The 21,994-nt window shown below is 39.4% G+C and overlaps 3 protein-coding genes across 4 annotated transcripts in view; 2 read left to right on the forward strand and 1 right to left on the reverse strand.

The window, feature by feature from the left end:
- On the forward strand, positions 1–17,904 carry LOC133535380 (thiol S-methyltransferase TMT1B-like). The gene is made up of 3 exons (XM_061875171.1): positions 1–739; positions 7,359–7,451; positions 17,782–17,904. The coding sequence occupies exons 1-2, from the start codon at positions 242–244 to the stop codon at positions 7,365–7,367; spliced, it is 507 nt and encodes a 168-aa protein (XP_061731155.1). The 5' UTR covers positions 1–241; the 3' UTR covers positions 7,368–7,451; positions 17,782–17,904.
- On the forward strand, positions 8,164–18,166 carry tmt1a.3 (thiol methyltransferase 1A, tandem duplicate 3). Its single transcript, XM_061875170.1, has 2 exons — positions 8,164–8,887; positions 17,782–18,166. Exons 1-2 carry the CDS (start codon positions 8,390–8,392, stop codon positions 18,013–18,015), a joined length of 732 nt encoding a protein of 243 aa, XP_061731154.1. The 5' UTR covers positions 8,164–8,389; the 3' UTR covers positions 18,016–18,166.
- Positions 18,062–21,994, reverse strand: part of atf1 (activating transcription factor 1) — an 18,988-nt gene continuing 15,055 nt past the window's right edge. For both annotated transcript variants that reach the window (XM_061875167.1, XM_061875169.1), the window contains exon 7: positions 18,062–18,852. In XM_061875167.1, coding sequence (XP_061731151.1) covers positions 18,708–18,852 — 145 coding nt within the window. In that variant the 3' untranslated portion in view covers positions 18,062–18,707. The remainder of the gene's footprint in view (positions 18,853–21,994) is intronic.

Below are 21,994 nucleotides of genomic sequence, written 5' to 3' on the forward strand. Positions count from 1 at the left end.
TTTGCTTTTTGCAGGAATATATATGTCTTTTGTGTACTCAGAGCGCGCGTTGCTAACCGCCACTGGTTTTCACCTCCGGGCAGAAGTCACGTGTTGGAATACAAGCGTTAGGAAGCTAACTTCAGCTCCAAATAGCGTAGTTGTTTGGAGACGTGGTCACAACACAGCACACATTTTAAAAGGTATTACCAGCAGCAAGCTTGTGGGCTTTAAGTATCAGGACTAAAGAGGATTGTCAGAAATGACTTCTTGGCTTCTGAAAACTTGCAGGCTGCTTTGCTTGTGCTTCACTTTACCTTTGCGCCTCCTTGATATGTTCGGTTTACGCGCGGCATACAAACGTCTCTTCCCCCGGCTCATGTACAACAGGACGTTCCGCTACAACGACTTGATGCACAGCGAGAAGAGACAACTCTTCAGGAACGTCAACACGTTTGCCAACAGCGACGGAACGCTTCGCCTGCTTGAGATCGGCTGTGGCAGCGGCGCCAACTTCCAGTTTTACCCGTATGGTTGCACCGTGCTCTGCGCCGACCCCAACCCGCACTTTGAGACCTACCTGCGGAGGAGCATGGACGCCAACAAGCACCTGACCTACGAGGCCTTCCTGGTGCTCCCTGCCGAGGACATGAGGGAGGTGGAGGATGCATCTGTGGACGTGGTGGTGTGCACGTCGGTGCTGTGTTCTGTCCCAGACGTCATGAAGGTTCTACAGGAAGTTCGACGCGTGCTGAAAACAGTTGAGTATGTGCCACTGCCTTTAGGTGCTGTAGGAAATCGTAATAATTAGGATGATCTAAAACAGGGATGTCAAACGTACGGCCCGAGGGCCGGATAAGGCCCGCGAACAGGTTTTATCCGGCCCACGGGATGAGTTTGCTAAGTGTAGCTGCTGATAGAAGCACATTGTATAAGTTATATAATTTCATAGTTGATTAGAATAAATAAATAAAATGTATAAATATAAGTTCATATTTACATATAATGTGATTAAAATTTGTTTTCCTTTGGTAATTACATGCAAGTATATGTTAGCGTTATTTTTGTTACAAAACCAATGTAAATTGGAGAGGAACATATTTTTTGTTCCGGTTTGGTCACATTGTTGGGGGGACAATTAATATGTGAGGGAATAAGGGAAACAGCATGAGACAGCTAGCATTTGATGAAAGAGGTTACTGGAGTGTCGGCTTGAAAAGAAACTTTATTCCCTCGGAGTTTGTGAGGCCAATGAGCTGCTATTCTTTGTGATAATGCATGTGAAATCTATGTGTTTTCTTTTTTTTGATGCCAGGCTAATTGTAAATTGTTTTCCTTATTTATTAGTTCTCACGGCATTATTTTGTCAGTGTGTTGGCATCGTTGTTAAGGAGAAGAAGGCATGGCTGAAATAAATGTCTGAGAAAAATGAACAACTTGAGCATTGATTAGGACCTCGGAGGGAGTAACACGTAAAGGCCTACTGAAATGAGCTTTTCTTATCTAAACGGGGATAGCAGGTCCGTTCTATGTGTCATACTTGATCATTTCGCGATATTGCCATATTTTTGCTGAAAGGATTTAGTAGAGAACATCCACGATAAAGTTCGCAACTTTCGGTGCTAAAAGAAAAGCCCTGCCTTTACCGGAAGTCGCAGACAATGACGTCACCCGTTGATGGCTCCTCACATATTCACATTGATTTTAATGGGAGCCTCCAACAATAAGTGCTATTCGGACCGAGAAAACGACAATTTCCCCATTAATTTGAGCGAGGATGAAAGATTTTTGTATGAGAATATTGATAGCGACAGACTAGAAAAAGAAAAAAAAAGAGTTTAAAAAAAAACCGCGATTGCATTGGGACGGATTCCGATGTTTTCAGACACATTTACTAGGATAATTCTGGGAAATCCATTATATTTCTATTGTGTTGCTAGTGTTTTAGTGAGTTAAAATAGTACCTGATAGTCGGAAGTGTGTCTCCACGGTTGTCTTGACGCCAATGTCTCAGGGAGGTCACGGCAGCTATGGACGGCACAAGCTCAGCTTTTCTCCGGGAAGAAGTGACTTTTTAACCATAATTTTCTCACCGAAACCTGCTGGTTGACATTCGGTTGGGATTCATGTTTGCTGTGATCCATAGTAAATTTTCACCTCTGTGAATTTTAAACAAGGAATCACTGCGTGTTTGTGTGGCTAAAGGCTAAAGCTTCCCAACTCCATCTTTCTACTTTGACTTCTCAATATTAATTGAACAAATTGCAAAAGATTCAGCAACACAGATGTCCAAAATACTGTGTAATTATGTTGTTAAAGCAGACGACTTTTAGCTGTGTGTGTGTGCAGCGCTCATACTTTCTAAAAACCTGTGACGTCTTGTGTCCACGTCATCATTACACAAGGTTTTCAAGACGAAACTCCTTGGAAATTTAAAATGGCAATTTAGTAAACTAAAAAGGCCGTATTGGCATGTGTTGCAATGTTAATATTTCATCATTGATATATAAAATATCAGACTGAGTGGTGGGTAGTAGTGGGTTTCAGTAGGCCTTTAATGGAGTGTCGGCTTAAAAATACATTTTATTCCCTCTGAGTTTGTGAGGCCAATGAGCTATTATTCTTTGTGATAATGCGTGTGAAATCAATGTGTTTTCTTTTTTTTGATGTCAGACTAATTGTAACTTCTGTTTTTCTTATTTATTAGTTCGGACGGCATTATTTTGGCAGTGTGTTGGCATCGTTGTTAAGGAGAAGAAGGCGTGGCTGAAATAAATGTCTGTTTGAGAAAAACGAACAACTTGAGCCTTGATTAGGACCTCGGAGGGAGTAATACTAAGTATAAAAATGTACCTGATTTTTGAATGAAACGGCTGTTCTAAATGTGTCCACTGGATGTCGCAATAGCAATTGCATCTTTGTAGATGATGCTACATATGTACAAAATAAACCACGTTAGTACATCAGTTGAGGGAAATGATCAAACTATGTAAACAACATACTGTAATTTGATTTTGATATATAATTTTTTATCTTGATAAATTGAAAATGAACACCAATGAGTTGATTGATGAACATTGACACATAATTTATTCAGAAAATATAAATAACGACAAATAAAGTATATATACTATTAACCGCAACAGGTAATTGTTAAAAAAAAAACATGATTTCTGCAATTTCAGAATGTGCTTGTTATATTTTTAAAACAAACAAAACAATTTGAAGTTCTCTTTATTTCTAAGTTATGTGGCTCCCGATCCAAAATGAGTATGACACCCCTGATCTAATACTATTGGGTAATGGTGATTACACGCGTGTGTGACTACAAACATTTTGCACCTTCCACAAAATTACAGTGAATTATAATAAACAGAATTGCGTCTTTATAAATGTAATTATTAAGAGCTGGCTGATGTTAGCTCCATTTTGTAGGGGTGGGCAACACCAATATATATTTTTTTTAATTATTATGCCTATATTTTGCACATACTAGGTGTGGCGAAATTATTCTCTGCATTTGACCCATCACCCTTGACCACCCCCTGGGAGGTGAGGGGAGCAGTGGGCAGCAAAGGTGGCCATGCCCGGTAATCATTTTTGGTGATTTAACCCCCAATTCCAACACTTGATGGAGTCCCAAAACAGGATGGGGCGCAGAATAGATCCCGGGGAGACACCATAGTAAGGCAGAGCAGAAGAAGAGGTGGCATCCCCCAGCCTGACAGAGAAGGACCTCTCTGAGAGGTGGGATCTGAACCACTCCAATGCAGTCCCCCTGACACTCACACAGTCTCTCAGGCGGTCTAAAATAATTGTGTGGTCGACTGTGTCAAATGCAGCTGCAAGATCTAAAAGCACTAAAATGGCAAGAATCCTAAAAAAAAAAAACACATGCATGTTCTTGTCTTTCATAATGATTGTGAATGATCGGGAACAGTATATTAAAAAAATAAATAAAAAGTGCCGTTCCCCTTTAATAAAATTCTGCCTGACTGAGATAATCAGTGGCCACTAGAGATGCGCGGATAGGCAATTATACCATCCGCAACCGCATCACTAAAGTCGTCATCCACCCGCCATCCACCCGAACCAACATTTTATCAGAACCGCAACCGCCCGCCACCCGCCCGTTGTTATATATCTGGAGTCGGCGACCTTTACCACTAAAAGAGCTACTTTGACCCGTGTCACAAAGTAAAGAAGGCAATGGGAGCCGCTAACGTTCTCCCGGATATCCAATTGTGCTCATTCAGATAATGGGAATAAGGGCATGCTGTGAAGCCATTGCCTTCTTCAACAACATGTACAAACCGTTTGCCAGTCCAGCAACATGCTGTTTGCCGCTTACGCAAACACACGTACAAGAATGAAGGGCATACTGGGTGATACAGAATACACTAATGGTTGTGATATAAACAATTTTAACACTCTTACTAATATGCGCCACGCTATGAAGACACACCAAACAAGAATGACAAACACATTTCGGGAGAACATCCTCACAGTAACACAACATAAACGCAACACAACAAATACCCAGAATCCTTTGCATCCATGACATGGCCTGAATAGATTTTACACCCCCGCGCCCCAACCCTGCCCACCTTACCTACGCACAGAAGGGGGGGGGGGGGGGGGGGTGTAAAATATATTCAGGATTTGTCATGGATGCAAAGGATTCTGGGTATTTGTTGTGTTAGTGTGAGGCTGTTCTCCCGAAATGTGTTTGTCCTTCTTGTTTGGTGTGGCTTCACAGCGTGGTGCATATTAGTAAGAGTGTTAAAATTGTTTATATCACAACCATTAGTGTACTCTGTGTCACCCAGTATGCCTTGCAGTCGTGTGCGTGTGTCAGTGGAAGCCACACACAACATATAGCTGGACTTGCAAGTAAATTGTACATGTTGTAGAAGGCGACAAAGGCAAAGGCTTCAGAGCACGCCCTAATACTTATTAACTGAGTGACTGCCAGCAGACATTCTAGAGAATGTTTACGTCAAATAATATCCTCTTCACTTTGTGACATAGGTCCAAAATGGCTCTTTGAACGGTAAAAGTTACCGATCTCTGAACCATGTATATCAAATATCTCCAAATAGCTCAACCGCCACCCGCCCGAATCTAATTAAAATCTATTTTTTCGTCATGTCACCCGCCCGACCCGCGGTTTATCCGCGGACTCCGCGGATGAGACCGCAAACCGCGCATCTCTAGTGGCCACGGTACTGAAAAACACTGTTCAGTCAATGTTATGCTTGAAAATGCTTACATTTAGGACAATGTAGAAAACACTTTTTAAAAATTAAACAACATTTTTTTTTAAATCAACAAATTTGGTGAGGGACGAATGCATCTAAAATTAGGTACAGCGCTCAAATTTTACGGCGGCATTTCCCCCCTCGTCATTTGCCCTAATGCCCAAAACATTGACCAACATTTACGTCAAGAACATGCCGTGACCGCCCTTGACTTTTTAATTGTTAATGGACAAGGGATGCAAAAGTAAAATGTATAATGATAATTTGCAATAATTCCCGACAGTTAGTAATACCGTTTAATTTTTCAATGACCGAAAAACCGTCATTAGTTAATGCATTTTCTGCAAACCAAGTCAGGCGCATGCGCACGAGCATCACTTGTCTTGATAACATGGCGGACCAATGACACCGACTTTGCTGTGGAGATTTCCCCTTGGGTTAAACGGAGCCAAGACCTTGGTTTAACGTCATTTTCCCTCGCTTCCCGCCGTGCATTTAAGAGCGCACTAATGTGTTTAGGTGTGGATATTGGAGACACCTGTCCCTACACCATGAATTGATTAACAAGTTGAAAAACTTATTCGGGTTATTTAGTGGTCGATTGTACGGAATATGTACTGAACTGTGCAATCTACTACTAAAAGTATCAATCAAAAAAACACTGAAAGTATACAGCGACGGAGAAAACTATTTGATGTTTTGCAGCAGCCTATGTGCCGGGAACATTGTCACAACTTGTTTATAAAGTCTTTACTTTGTTTACTGGAATGTTCACTTCTTTTTTTAACTGAAAACTGTATCACTGTTCACATAACATCAACTTTGGCAAAAATGTTTTGTTTTCTCATCGAATTGAACGCAGGCGGTGAAGATTGTTTATTCGATGAGTGAGGCATCACTCCGGGGTTTTTTTGTTGGCCAAACTGTTGAACTAAACCAATAGGGAGGCGTTGGAGAAGAACAAAGCTTGTTTATTAGACTTCATCTTCATTAGCCATACTGCTTTGTGTTTTATTTTGATACCAAAAAGTAAATACCAGGTTTTCTTTACATTGTGTTTTTTTTTTTATGTCACTTCAAAAATCATTCGTATGACATCATTTTGTAATGGGTTATAGTGTATAGTTAATTCCAATACGACATATTTCTGCTCAAACTCATAATGGATCTGTCCCGATACATCATCTACGGCAGGGGTCACCAACGCGGTGCCCGCGGACACCAGGTAGCCCGTGAGGACCAGATGAGTCGCTCGCTGGCCTGTTCTAAAAATATCTCAAATAGCTGCCTCAATTTTTTAAATTTGATTTATTTACTAGCAAGCTGGTCTCGCTTTGCTTGACATTTTTAATTCTAAGAGAGACAAAACTCAAATAGAATTTGAAAACCCAAGAAAATATTTTAAAGACTTGGTCTTCACTAGTTTAAATAAATTCATTTATTTTTTTACTTTGCTTCTTATAACTTTCAGAAAGACCATTTTAGACAAAAAATACAACGTTAAAAAGAATTTTTGGATTTTTAAACACATGAACCTTTTTACCTTTTAAATTCCTTCCTCTTCTTTCCTGGCAATTTAAATCGATGTTCAAGTACTTTATCTTTTTTATTGTAAATAATAATAAATACATTTTGATTTAATTCTTCATTTTAGCTTCTGTTTTTTCGACGAAGAATAATTGCAACACATGCCAATACGGCTTTTTTAGTTTACTAAATTACAATTTTAAATTTCCCGGGAGTTTCGTCTTGAAAACGTTGTGTAATGATGACGTGTACGCAAGACGTCACGCGTTTTTAGGAAGTATGAGCGCTGCACACACACACAGCTAAATGTCGTCTGCTTTAACGGCGAAATTACACAGTATTTTGGAGATCTGTGTTGCTGAATCTTTTGCAATTTGTTCAATTAATATTGGAGAAGTCAAAGTAGCAAGATGGAGTTGGGAAGCTTTAGCCTTTAGCCACACAAACACACGGTGATTCCTTGTTTAAAATTCCTGGAGGGGAAAATTTACTATGGATCAGAACGCGGTCAAGCGAACATGAATCACGACGGAATGTCAACCAGAAGGTTAGGTGAGAAAATTGTGGTTAAAAAGTCGCTTCTTACCGCAGAAAAGCTGAGCTTGTGCCGTCCATGAAGCTGCCGTCAACTCCCCTGAGACATTGGCGTCAAGACACCCGTGGGGACACCCTTCTGACTATCAGGTACTATTTAAACTCACTAAAACACTAGCAACACAATAGAAAGATAAGGGATTTCCCTGAATTATCCAAGTAAATGTGTTTAAAAACATCGGAATCCGTCCCAATGCAATCCCGTTTTTTTTTTTTAACTCGTTTTTGTTTTTTTTCTAGTCCGTCGCTATCAATATCCTCAAACACGAATCTTTCATCCTCGCTCAAATTAATGGGGAAATTGTCGTTTTCTCGGTCCGAATAGCACTTTTTGTTGGAGGCTCCCATTAAAATCAATGTGAATACGTGAGGAGCTCCCACACTTGTGACGTCATCGTCTGCGACTTCCGGTAGAGGCAGGGCTTTTTTGTCAGGACCAAAAGTTGCGAACTTTATCGTGGATGTTATCAACTAAATCCTTTCAGCAAACATATGGCAATATCGCGACATGATCAAGTATGACACATGGACCTGCTATCCCCGTTTAAATAAGAAAATCTCATTTCAGTAGGCCTTTAAAAGTAGCATATATGAATGCAGTATGAAGAAGAATGTTTTAATGTAGACACATAGTATCATCATACTGCTGTGATTATATGCATCAAGTGTTCATTCAAGGCCAAGGCAAACTATGTAATTTATATTGTATATTGCCTAAAAATATCGCGATATTTTAAAAAGGCAATATCGCCCAGCTCTAGTTACACAGCGACCAATCAAATGAGCTCCGGGGAGCGCGGGGGCGTGGTCATACCCTCTCTGTGCTGTGCTTTCTAAACTCCATCCATCCATTTCCTACAGCTTGTCCCTTTTGGGCTGAGCTAGGCTTTCTAAACGCGCGACTGGTCGGAATACAATAATTAGGAAGCTGACTTCAGCTTGAAAATAGCGCTGCACACATTTTAAAAGGTATTACCAGCAGCAAGCTTGTGGGCTTTAAGTATCAGGACTAAAGAGGATTGTCAGAAATGACTTCTTGGCTTCTGAAGACTTGCAGGCTGCTTTGCTTGTGCTTCACTTTACCTTTGCGCCTCCTTGATATGTTCGGTTTACGCGCGGCGTACAAACGTCTCTTCCCCCGGCTCATGTACACCATGACGTTCCGCTACAACGACTTGATGCACAGCGAGAAGAGACAACTCTTCAGGAACGTCAACACGTTTGCCAACAGCGACGGAACGCTTCGCCTGCTTGAGATCGGCTGTGGCAGCGGCGCCAACTTCCAGTTTTACCCGTATGGTTGCACCGTGCTCTGCGCCGACCCCAACCCGCACTTTGAGACCTACCTGCGGAGGAGCATGGACGCCAACAAGCACCTGACCTACGAGGCCTTCCTGGTGCTCCCTGCCGAGGACATGAGGGAGGTGGAGGACGCGTCTGTGGACGTGGTGGTGTGCACCTTGGTGCTGTGTTCTGTCCAGGACGTCAAGAAGGTTCTACAGGAAGTTCGACGCGTGCTGAAAACAGTTGAGTAAAGGCTGCTGCCTTCAGGTGCTGTAGGAAATTGTGGTTGCTGCATCATGTGATCATTAGGATGATCTGATACAGGCATGCCAAGTGGTACGTGAGATTTTTTGAAAATATTCTAAAAATAGCAACAATTCAAAAATCCTTTATAAATATATTTATTTAAAAATTGCAACAATTCTAAAATCCTTTATAAATATGTTTATTGAATAATACTTCAACAAAATATAAATCCATCCATCCATATCCTACCGCTTATACTCTTTGGGGTCGTGGGGCCTATCTCAGGTAAATATGAATGCAAGTTCATAAACTGTGAAAAGAAATGCAACAATGCAATATTCAGTGTTGACAGCTAGATTTTTTGTGGACGTGTTCCATAAATATTGATGTTAAAGATTTCTTTTTTTGTGAAGAAATGTTTAGAATGAAGTTGATGAATCCAGATGGATCTCTATTACAATCCCCAAAGAGGGCACTTTAAGTTGATGATTACTTCTATGTGTAGAAATCTTTATTTATAATTGAATCACTTGTTTATTTTTCAACAAGTTTTTAGTTATTTTTATATATTTTTTTCCAAATAGTTCAAGAAAGACCACTACAAATGAGCAATATTTTGCACTGTTATACAATTTAATATATCAGAAACTGATGACATAGTTGTCTCTCTTTTTCAACCAAAAAAGCTTTGCTCTGATTAGGGGGTACTTGAAATAAAAAGATGTTCACAGGGGCTACATCACTGAAAAAAGGTTGAGAACCACTGATCTGATACATGTGTGTCAAACATACAGGCCGAGGGCCGGATCCGGCCCGCAAACAGGTTTTATCGGGCCCGCGGGAGTTTGGGAAGTATAAAATGTACCTGATTTTTTAAAGAGATAGTTGGTCTAAGAGTGTCCACTAGGGTTGTCCTGATCCGATATTTAGATCGGATCGGCCGCCGATATCTGCCAAAAAATGCGTATCGGCAAGGCATGGGAAAATGCCGATCTAGATCCAGTTTAAAAAAAAAAAATAATCCGTTCCTTGTTTTCCAACGCACTGATTTAAATAATACATTCCACTCTTCTGCTGCTCCCTACACTCTGTTCCCCATTTTTCAGCACACCTTCAACACATCCACAGGTCTGTGTTCTAACCGTTAAGATGGCCGTGTGAATTAAAAGTTATGGTAAAAATGTCAGATCTGTGGGATTATTTTACACTACAAAACGAAAAAGATGAAGAGGTGGAGTGCAAAACATGCCACAATAAAGTCAAGAGTGGTGGTAAAGTTGTAAGACATTTTAATGACTTGAGAGTGAGAGGCTTTTAAGCACTCATCATTGATGAACACAGGAACAGGCTGACACCTGAGCATCTTGAAGTGCTCGTCTTTGTTAGAAAGAATCTCCCCATTATGCTTGGACTTCAATTGTTTGCCCCCCCCTGACTGGGGCAAACAATTGAAGGGAATGTGTAGATATATATATATTTTTTTTTAAGTTTACACTTGTTCAAGAGCAAGTATTTATTGATGCTGAGTTATAGACATTTTATCCCACAGGTTGTTTTTGTGTTTTAATTTTTTAAATAATGTTTACAGCATTATTTGCTCTTTATACTGTTCACTTGTTTACTGATGCCATTTATGTTTGCCATGTATAATTTTTTTCTATTTTGTGTTTATCCTTGAATACCAACCATTGTGTATTATTCAAACACCTAATTCAGCTGGCTAGTTGTTATCAAGAGTACTAAAACCCTTTTCAACATGAATCTGACAACTAAGTAGGCTAAATGACTTTAAACTTTAATACATGCTCGGATAGGCCAGTATCGGTATCGGATCTTAAGTATAAAAATATCGGTATCAGATCGGAAGTGCAAAAACCTGGATCGGGACATTCCTAGTAGCCACTGGATGTCGCAATATCAATTCATTGTATCTTTGTATCCATCAATCAATCGTTTATTTATATAGCCCTAAATCACCAGTGTCTCAAAGGGCTGCACAAACCACAACGACATCCTCGGTAGAGCTTACATAAGGGCAAGGAACCCCCCCCCCCCCCCCCCCCCCCCAGGGGACCGAAAGCAATGGATGTCGAGCGGGTCTAAAATGATACTGTGAAAGTCCAATCCACAGTGCAGTGGTTTTCAACCTTTTTTCAGTGGTGTACCCCCTGTGAACATTTTTTTAATTCAAGTACCCCCTAATCAGAGCAAAGCATACAAAAGTAAAATACAGCACTATGTCATCAATTTCTGATTTATTAAATTGTACAACAGTGCAAAATATTGCTCATTTGTAGTGGTCTTTCTTGAACTATTTGGGAAAAAAGATATAAAAATAACTAAAAACTTGTTGAAAAATAAACAAGTGGTTCAATTATAAATAAAGATTTCTACACATAGAAGTAAACATCAACTTAAACTGCCCTCTTTGGGGATTGTAATAGAGATCCACCTGGATTCAACAACTTTATTCTAAACATTTCTTCACAAAAAATACATTTTTAACATCAATATTTATGGAACATGTCCACAAAAAAATCTAGGTGTCAACACTGAATATTGCATTGTTGCATTTCTTTTCACACTATATGAACTTACATTCATATTTTGTTGAAGTATTATTCAATAAATATATTTATAAAGGATTTTTTGAATTGTTGCTATTTTTAGAATATTTAAAAAAAATCTCACGTACCCCTTGGCATACCTTCAAGTACCCCCAGGGGTACGTATACCCCCATTTGAGAACAACTGCCATAGTGGATCTAACATAACCGTGAGAGTCCAGTCCAAAGTGGATCTAATATAGTAGCGAGAGTCCAGTCCAAAGTGGAGCCAGCAGGAAACTATTCCAAACGGAGGCGGATCAGCAGCGCAGAGATGTCCCCAACCGACACACAGGCAAGCAGTCTATCCTGGGTCCCTACTCTGGACGAGCGGTCCATCCTGGGTCCCGACTCTGGACAGCCAGTACTTCATCCATGGCCACCGGACCGGATCCCCTCCACAATGTAGATGATGCTACATATGTACAAAATAAACCACATGTTAGTACATCAGTCGAGGATAATGATCAAATTACATATACAACATACTTTAATTTGATTTTGATATATTTTTATCCTGATAGTTTGAAAATTAACACCAATGAGTGTACTGGTGAACATTATTACATAAGTTAAAGTACCAATGATTGTCACACACACACTAGGTGTGGCGAAATTATTTTCTGCATTTGACCCGTCCCATCGACCTTGGGAGGTGAGGGGAGCGGTGAGCAGCAGCGATGGCCGCGCCCGGGAATCATGTTTGGTGATTTCATCCCCAATTCCAACCCTTGATGCTGAGTGCCAAGCAGGAAGGGAATGATTCTCATTTTTATAGTCTTTGGTAGGACTCGGCTGGGGTTTGAACTCACGACCGATCTCAGGGACAATGTATTCAGAAAATATAAATAACGACAAATAAAGTATACATACTATTAACCGCTAAAGGTAATTAAAAAAAAAAATATTCTGATTTGCACAATTTTAGAATGTTATTGTTCTATTTTTAGACAAAGAAAAACGATCTGAAGTTGTCTTTATTTTTAAGTTATCGTGTCGTGATTTTACCAGTTTGGCCCACTTGGGAGAAGAGTTTTCTCCATGTGGCTCCCTATTCAAAATGAGTTTTGACACCCCTGGGTATTGGTGATTACACAAATGTTTGATTACAAACGTTTTGCACCTTCCACAAGGCCTATATTTTGCATTTTCAAAAATCTGGTACACTCATACAGTTTATCGCTGGTAATTGTAAAGTAGGAATCATTCATTATCAATCAAATGTCTTCATAGGTAGAGCATAAAAAACATGTTAACGACCTTTTAAATAGGTTTTCTAACATAATTAAATGCTCTCTCAACATGAAACTAAACTCTAAAAAGAAGAACTGCACTTTTTTGGAAATTTGGCCTATCGTTAATATTCCTTATGAGACAAGAAGACAAAAGTTATTTCTTTTGCATTCTAATTTGTAATATTTGGCTTGTTTTAGATGTCTAGCAATGAAGCTAATAGGATCAATCCATTCTGCCTCTAAATTACTTTGAAAATGCATCCAGAAACCACCAAAAATACTAATTCACATTCCGTAACCTGTGTAATAATAAAGCTGTAGCGACATTGTTATTGTAAGAGCGAACAGAGGTACTATTTATCTAGCATAGTAATACATCGCCTTAGCTGTAAGTTAGCTATTGCATCAGCAGCTGAATTACTTTTGAGTCTGTAATGCACAACAATCTGTATTGCCTGGAAAAAAACATGAACAATCATTACACAGTATCTGTATAGTATTAGCCCACATTTCATGTTTTGTTAGTACACAGCTAGATCGACAGTGTATGTATAGTTGTCATAACAAGCATGACGTTCTGCATGTAAAATTATCAGTATCATTGTGACTCACTTCTTGGACTATTGTCCGTTTGGTCCAGTTGGCCGGGGAAGTTTTTTCAAGTTGACTTTGGGTAAGCATTCGATTTATGTTGTCACAGCTTTGCTCCAAGTTCCACTTTTAAAGCGTCGAGTCACACCGACCTCATTCTCACGGCTTCTGTCTGCTCCAGCGTTTCACCCTTTATTCACGCTTGCTTCTATGGACAAAAGTTTATCATCCGTATATTCATGTTCAAAAAGATAAGGTTCTGAATCACCATTTTTCAAAAATAGTGGTCTTTGTTGTCTATTACTAAGCATGCCATGATCAGAGGTGGGTAGAGTAGCCAGAAATTGTACTTAAGTAAGAGTGCTGTTACTTTAGAGATTTATTACTTAATTAAAAGTAAGGAGTAGTCACCCAAATATTTACCTAAGGAAAAGTAAAAAGTATGTGAAAAAACTACTCAAGTACTGAGTAACTGATGAGTAACCTGTTCGTTTAATGATGACGGCAACAAGTAATGCAAAAAACCATAAAAATAGCAATGAACAAATTCAGAGCCAGGACTATCTCTTAAGCAACTAAAACAATAATATATTTTAATGAATATATATTTAGTTTTAGACTGTATTAAAAGAAAAATTTGAAAATTAATTTTACTCTTGCAACCTCATTATACTATTGGCTAAGTTTTGTATTCATAAATGTAAGTTTCTCAATACCCGACCTGCTTTTTTGCCTTTAAAAAAGATTTAGAACTCTACATGAAAACACTCTACCTCTAACAACCAAAAGGCTGTGAAAACAATGATGCTGTGTTCCAAATTTTTCACTGAGATTGAGTGAGCCTATGGCTTTGCACTTTATTTTATATATAGATTTTTTTTGCATTCAATGTTAGTTACTTTGAATTAACAACCCCCTGGCGCTGTTTTGTATGTTTTTTTATACTGTTTTGTATTTTATTATTTTCAACTGTTTGTAAATGTTCCATTGATCCATTTTTTACCGCTTATTCCCTTTTGGGGTCGCTGGCCCCTATCTCAGCTACAATCGGGCGGAAGGCGGGGTACACCCTGGACAAGTCGCACCTCATCGCAGGGCCAACACAGATAGACACCATTCACACTCACATTCACACACTAGGGCCAATTTAGTGAAATTTATAAATAAAGGTTTATAAAAAAAACAAAAAACATTTTTTAAATGTGCAGTTAATCATGTGACAGCCTAGCTCTGTTTGATTGGTGAAACGGAGTCAAACGTCACCAGTGACTGCATTTGATTGGTGAAACGCAGGCATGTGATGGATCCTTCTTTGAAGGTCTGTCTGACAAACCAAAAAAAAAACAAAGCGTGCATAAACAGATCGATAAAAATCAGTAGCGAGCTGAATGTAGATAAATGGAGCGGAGTAAAAGTAGCGTTTCTTCTCTATAAATATATTAAAGTAAAAGTAAAAGTATGTTGCATTAAAACTACTCTTAGAAGTACAATTTATCCCAAAAGTTACTTAAGTAGATGTAACGGGGTAAATGTAGCACGTTACTACCCACCTCTGGCCATGATTACAACACACTTGCGTCTAGAACTACCACGGAGGGGTAAATTTACCTTTTTACCTAAAAGACCCACAAGAGGGTCATTTGACCCTTTGGACCCACTGCGGACACTCCTTTTGTTGTGGAAATGTGGCTGTTAGCAGCTCACAGCTGTCACTTAAGTCACAGAGTCGCTTGAGCCTGTGTGGGGGAAGGGTCAGCTCCATCCAGGATCATTTCCAATGCCTGTTGAGTGCAGTATCTCTGCATCTTCGTTCCTTGGAGAGGAGCTTCTTTCACCACAAAATTCTTGAGGGAAATGAAGCAGTAGTCCACATGCACTGGTATTTATCCATCTAACAATTGCCAGGTTGCATTCACATGAGTCGTTATGGTCACATGGCATGGGAGATCCACACGTTAATTCAACCATTATCTGGTTGCAGTCATATGATTCGTCATGTTCACATGGGACATTCAAACGTTCATTGAACCAATCATCGCGTTCGCGTGCCCGGCAGACAAGCAATTTGCCGTGCAGTTGGCAGCAGGAGCATGCCCAGTACGAATTTGAGGTGAGAAATTTCGCACTGGGCATGCTCCTGCTGCAAACTGCACGGCAACTCACTTGTTTACACACAAAACGCTGGCTATTCCAGTCTTTACGCAGCCTGCGCATGCCCTACTGAATGCGCGTTCACGTTTCAGGCATTTTCGCAGTCTCTGTCAGTCTCCATGAATGTTACAATTGGAAACAACATGCGCCAGGCTCCATACTTCAGGCGGATAATTGGACACTTGCTATTGCGTTGTTTTGATGGCTTACGTTAACATTCATTACTAGAGACTGTTGACAAGACATGTTATATACTAACCTGATTATCATAATTTTGATATGACATCTTCCAAAACGTTCCAAAATATTTTATCCCAATTCCCTAACACTATCTTGAAAATTGAGCAGACTATTCTGCATATGATGACTTATATGAAGAAAATGTGCTGACATGTTTTCAGGACAACCATTACACTGAGAATCAACCAATTGGGATAGATCAGCAAGGTACATTCATTTGAAAATTGTACTAAATGTAAGCTGATTGCGTTAACTGTAGGATACTTGTACATAGCCATTTGCAAGCATGTACTAAATGATTGAGACATGTACAAAAGCATTTGAAATTTGATGAAAGCAATGATAAATGCCATTCTGTTGTGAGGAACTGCAAATTAGTTTTGGGATTTGTCCATGTTTTGAGAATGACATCTCAGTTTCAAGAAATGAGCCAAACCAATGGAGAAAAACTGTAACACACTGTCCGCCAAACTGTGCTATCTGTCTTTGCTGCTGATATCTTCATGCAAGTTGCTATTTACCTGTGGTGATTTTGGAGGCTGACAGCCCTTGGGAAGAAGCTGTCTGTCCCTGTTTGTCTTGGCTGTTACCACTGTAAGGTGTGACCCCCTCACCCCACACACAGCCCCTAACAGCCTCATTACCATAACAAAATGAGTGATTAGTGCATTCGGTAAAAGCCGCCGGGTCAAATGACCCCTCTCTGGTACTTCTAGGTAGGCAGAAAAATCCTGGAAGTTTTAGTGTTAAGTAGATGTAACGGGGTAAATGTAGCGCGTTACTACCCACCTCTGGCCATGATTACAACACACTTGCGTTTGTTTCTGGAAATAGGAACACACATTTGTACCCTGAATGTCGGAAGAGCACTGCTCTTCACTCACTACCATGAATTGATTAACGTGGACCCCGACTTAAACAAGTTGAAAAACTTATTCGGGTGTTACCATTTAGTGGTCAATTGTACAGAATATGTACTGAACTGTGCAATCTACTAATAAAAGTATCAATCAATCAAGCAATGCTATGGAAACAGAAATGCGCTGAGTCAGAAAGAAGTTCTCGTAATAAATAAAATGACCAAAATACAGAAAATATCGTACATATTACGTATTTTTTTGAACATGTTTGTTATTACATTATATCTATAATTGCAGTGTGTATATAAAGCATTTATGGATGATTTTGAAGTTGTTTTAGAGGGCTTTGTAGGCTACAGCGGTGACTCCTTTCAGCCGCATCTTGCAAGCGTTCTTGTCTTTCATAATAAATGTGAATGATCCGCAAGAGGAAAAAAAAAAAAAAAGGGCCGTTCCCCTTTAATAAAATTCTGCCTCACAATTAATGGCCACAGTACTGAAAAGCACATTCTTGATTTGCCTTTTTGTTTAGTCAATGTTATGCTTAATTTTAGGACAAAAAAAGGTAGAAAAAAAACTTTAAAGAAATTTAACAATTACTAAAATAAAACACAATTTTTATTTGTATTTTTTTATCCGAAATTTTATTTATCCGAAATGTAGTGAGGAATGAATGCATCTAATATTAGGTACTATAATTTATTTTTTGCAAAACCTTCAAATTTGCTACTTTTTCACAATTTGTTTTTATCTACTATTTGATAAAAGACAATAACAAATAGGCTACTAATGGGTCCTAGGCTGTATTTGAGACCCTTCAGTTAAACAGTTGGTGATACAAGGAAAAAATAGATACCGATAAATCAAGACATTTTTGCATTAACACATAACTCGCTCAAAACTAAACATGACCTTTGATTAAAAAAAAAAAGGACATTTCCGTACTTTGAATCCGTTTAATCGCAGCGTGCGTGCTTGAGTAGACCCTGTCTGACGTGCTGTGCCACAAGGGGGAAAAAATATATTTAGGTTATGACTTCCAATTAAAGCATGTGACCAAATTACTGGTGACAGGCTGTCCTCCATACTTACCAAGTAGTCAGTGAACCTAACACGTATCTGGAGAAAACCAACAAAACCATAAAAGAAACTGTGGAGACAAACTTCTGTACATTCAACCGCTTTGTTACATTTTTGTGTATTCCAGGGTGGAGCTTTCTACTTCATGGAACATGTGGTGTCAAGTCCCTCCACCTGGACACACTTCCTGCAACACACACTTGAGCCTTTGTGGTTCTATATTGAAGATGGATGCATCATTACGAGAGCGACATGGAAAGATCTGGAGTCAGCTGGCTTTTCACAAGTCAACATTAAACACTTGGAGGCTCCAATCTCTCCAGTGATACGACCACATATTCAGGGATATTGCATTAAATAAAAATATTTTTAGAGATGAAGTGGCAAAAAATGTTCAGAAATGAATATTGAGTGAAAATATATATTATTTACTTACAGAATCAGCAACATTTCAAACATTGTTCCGCATCTTCGCACCTTTCAAGACCAAATAAAATATTACTTGGACAAAATGTGCTTCGCCCTCATTGTCTAGGTAAGGGCCAAGAAAGACTTGCACATTCATACATATTTTTTTACCCTTTTCCTCCCATTGTACAAAAATAAGGAATGAAAACTGTAACATTTCCTTATTGGGAATAAGAGACACTGCTGTGTAGCAAATATGTTCATTAAGAAATAATACAAGTTCTGTGAATATTATTGGGAGACCTACACAACAAAGAAAACCCCAATAACATTCATTTAAAAACACAAGCAAGAAATGAGACAAATCCAGAAAAGGACATTCAGAAATTGAGACTAAAAAAAAGCTCATTATTTCAAATCTCCCGTTTAAAAATATACACAACTATAAATGTTATAGCATTAGTAAATACAAAAAAATTGGTGGAAAAATGTCCAAATTCTTTTCTTTAGATATATAAAAGTATATATCTGATTGTTATATCAAGCAAAACGTAAAAAGATGGAGGATCTCAACCTGAAGTGTTCCAAGAAACCTGATCGTATCCAAAGAGCTGAAAGCCCAGCTCGTCTCTGCGCTTGAACACGTTATCCAGTTTTGACACAATAAAGTTCCTTCAATGTTTTGAGCTCCTCGATCAGGGTTTTGTTTTGGTTCTCCAGCACGGCCACTCTGTTCTCCAGGCATTTGACATATTCCTTCTTCTTTCGTCGACACTCGCGGGCTGCTTCCCTGCGACGGAGCAGCGGGAGGAGAGTTGTCAGTCCCAAATCACACAGCTTTAAAACATGCAGTCACTTCCTGTTCGATGTAAATTCATCTTTAAAATAAAAGCATGGCCATACCTTGAATGAACTTAATTTTTGATGACCAGGGGCACACTATTTTATTGATAGGACAAATACAGTGGTGCCTTGCTTATCGATAAGGATGCCCCAGATTACAAATTTATCAGGATACAAGTTGTCTCGCAGCTAATTTTTATGTTTTAGGTAACGAGGAAAGATTCTGGTTAGGAGCAGAGTTAAGTTACCATAGCAAATGTCACAGTGAAGCCCATAAGACATTTGTTCTTATTCACAAGCATTAGCTCATAGCTACAGATTGAGATAACTTTATCAACTGTTCTAATGCAAACGAGCAATCCTAACTCTCAAAGCCACCGACAGTCGTTGAAGTGTATTTTCCCCTCGTTAGCACCAAGGTAATAATGTGTGACCGAACCATACCTGCCAACTTTTGAAACTCAAAAGTAGAAGCATTTAAATCTAATTTTAAAACTCCTTTGTATACACTAGCTTTTAAATAGACCCCCCTTTTAGAACAGTTGATTTGCTGTCTATTTTCTGCTCTGCCCCCCTGTCCTGCGTGGAGAGGTTTTATCAGGTGACTGCAGATGAATCGCTTGTTCAAAGTCGGGACCCGGGGTGGACCACTCATCTGTGCATCAGTTGATGACGCCTCTGCGCAGCTGACTTGTCTCCACTCAAGATGATCTACTGCTGGCCCCACTATGGACTGGACTCTCACACTATTAACTAGATCCACTCGACGTCCATTGCACCGGTCGCCCAGGGGGGGTCCCATATCTGCGGTCCCCTCCAAGGTTTCGCGTTGTTCCCATTGGGTTGATTTTTTTCTTGCCCTGACGTGGGATCTGAGCCGAGGATGTCTTTTGGCTTGTGCAGCCCTTTGAGACACTCATGATTTAGGGCTATATTAATTTACTTTGATGATTGATTGATTGATTGAAAAAGCCTTTTTAAAAAACACACCATCCCAGTGTACTTCAAACCAGGCAACTCCCTCAGACACAGACTGGTGCATCCTAAAGATGCACCACACATTACCAAAAATAATCTGGTGTATGCTATCCACTGTAATGATGAAATCACTGATTCATATACTGGGGAAACAAAACAATCACTAAGCCGACGCATGGCACAGCATAGACGGGCAAACTCTTGAGGCCAAGACTCAGCTGCCTACATGCACCTCAGGGAGAAAAAAAAAACTTCTTTGAGAACAAAAATTTACAGCTTCTGGACAGGGAGGACGGATGGTATGAAAAACGTGTTCGGAAAACCATCTATGTGAAGGTTGAAAAACCATCCCTGAACAGAGGAGGTGGTCCGCGACACCACCTGTCTCCCACATACAACACTGTCCTTTCAACCATCCCTAAAAGACTCTGCAATTGAGCTTCCAACAAATAACAGGAGTTAGAAAACATTCTGCTCACAGTAGGTAAACCAGAATGCCATTTGTTTACAACTGAATGAAATGCTTACACAGGAGATTTCAACTACTTTCGACTGTTAGTAGTCGATCCACAGCGATTGTTCTGCCACACAACACCTCATTGCTAACGAGGGGAATTTTCCCTTCAACAACTGTATTTGGCTTTGGGAGTTAGGATTGCTTGTTTGCATTTAAACCGTTGTTTTTCCTCACTACCATCCTTGCCCAGGCACACCTTCCTGGTTTTTAGAGCATAATTATTTGGGGTTTTGGCACGAGCCGCTGGACTAGATATGACATCCCTTATATGCCCTGAGATAACACTGACCTGGATTAATAAGAACATTCATTCACATAAAATAGTGCCGTTTTAGGGGAGTGGTGGTAGTGGGGTGTGGGTATTTGGCGGATACGCAAGGTTAAAATTGATTTCAAGTTATTTCAATGGTTGACACTGTTTTACAATACAACATTTTCCGATTTGTTGCTGCTTCCAGAGCCGATATACTTAATTGGTTCTCATCAGATGCATTTTATTTCTTGAGGGTTGTGGTGTGGCGTTTAAAAAGTTTACCTTTTATGTGAATCTTTCTTGGGTAGGAATGACCCGATCCAGGTTTTTGCACTTCCGATCCGATACCGATATTGTTTTGGCACTTCCGATCTGATACAGATACTGGCCTATCCGAGCATGTATCAAAGTTTAAAGTTATTTAGCCTACTTAGTTGTCAGATTCATGTAGAAAAGGGTTTTAGTACTCTTGATAACAACTAGCCAGCTGAATTAGGTGAGTATGAATAATACACATTGGTTGGTATTCAAGGATAAACACAAAATAGAAAAACATATTCATGACAAACAGAAATTGCATCATTAAACAGTAAAAAAGTCAACAGTATAAAGTGCAAATAATGCTGTAAACATGATTTAAAAAAGCACACAAACAACCTGAGTGGAATAAAATGTCTATAACTCGGCATCAATACCTGCTCTTGAACAAATGTAAACTTGAAAAAATAAATAAATGAAAAAATTTAAAAAAACAATCCAAACACTCCTTTCAATTGTTTGCCCCAGTCAGGAGGGGCAAACAATTGAAGTCCAAGCATAATGGGAAGATTCTTTCTAACAAAGACGAGCACTTCAAGATGCTCAGGTGTCAGCCTGCTCCTGTGTTCATCAATGATGAGTGCTACAGCCTCTCACTCTGAAGTCATTAAAATGTCTTACAACTTTACCACCACGCTTACCTTTATTGTGGCATGTTTTGCAATCCACCTCTTCACCTTTTTCTTTTTGTACGGTAAAATAATCCCACACAGCTGACATTTTTACTGTAACTTCTAATTCACACGGCCGTCTTAACGGTTAGAACACAGACCTATGGATGTGTTGAAGGCAGGGACGTGCACATGATTATAGAGGGGCAGGGGCTCAAAGTCAGAAAAGAGCAAGAAATTGTTTTTTGGTCCTTTACACAATATGGAAATTAATGTAAAATTAAATTTGCAAATAGGAAGCTAAATACTTAGCTGTGTGTCCTTTGTAGGTAAAAGTGATTGCCATTTCTTTTGTGTCAACAAATTATTGTCATAATGAGTTAATTCACATTATCATAGGCTTGGTAGACAT

This window comes from Nerophis ophidion, linkage group LG16 (assembly GCF_033978795.1).
Source record: "Nerophis ophidion isolate RoL-2023_Sa linkage group LG16, RoL_Noph_v1.0, whole genome shotgun sequence".
In the NCBI taxonomy this organism is placed as follows: domain Eukaryota; kingdom Metazoa; phylum Chordata; class Actinopteri; order Syngnathiformes; family Syngnathidae; genus Nerophis; species Nerophis ophidion.

What these genes read in the sequence shown, in the direction of transcription:
- LOC133535380 (XM_061875171.1), top strand. Translation starts at nt 242, where the DNA reads ATGACTTCTTGGCTTCTGAAAACTTGCAGGCTGCTTTGCTTGTGCTTC.
- tmt1a.3 (XM_061875170.1), top strand. Translation starts at nt 8,390, where the DNA reads ATGACTTCTTGGCTTCTGAAGACTTGCAGGCTGCTTTGCTTGTGCTTC. An exon ending in TTCGACGCGTGCTGAAAACA is followed by an intron (nt 8,888 to 17,781) that starts GTTGAGTAAAGG and finishes TGTGTATTCCAG; the next exon opens with GGTGGAGCTTTCTACTTCAT.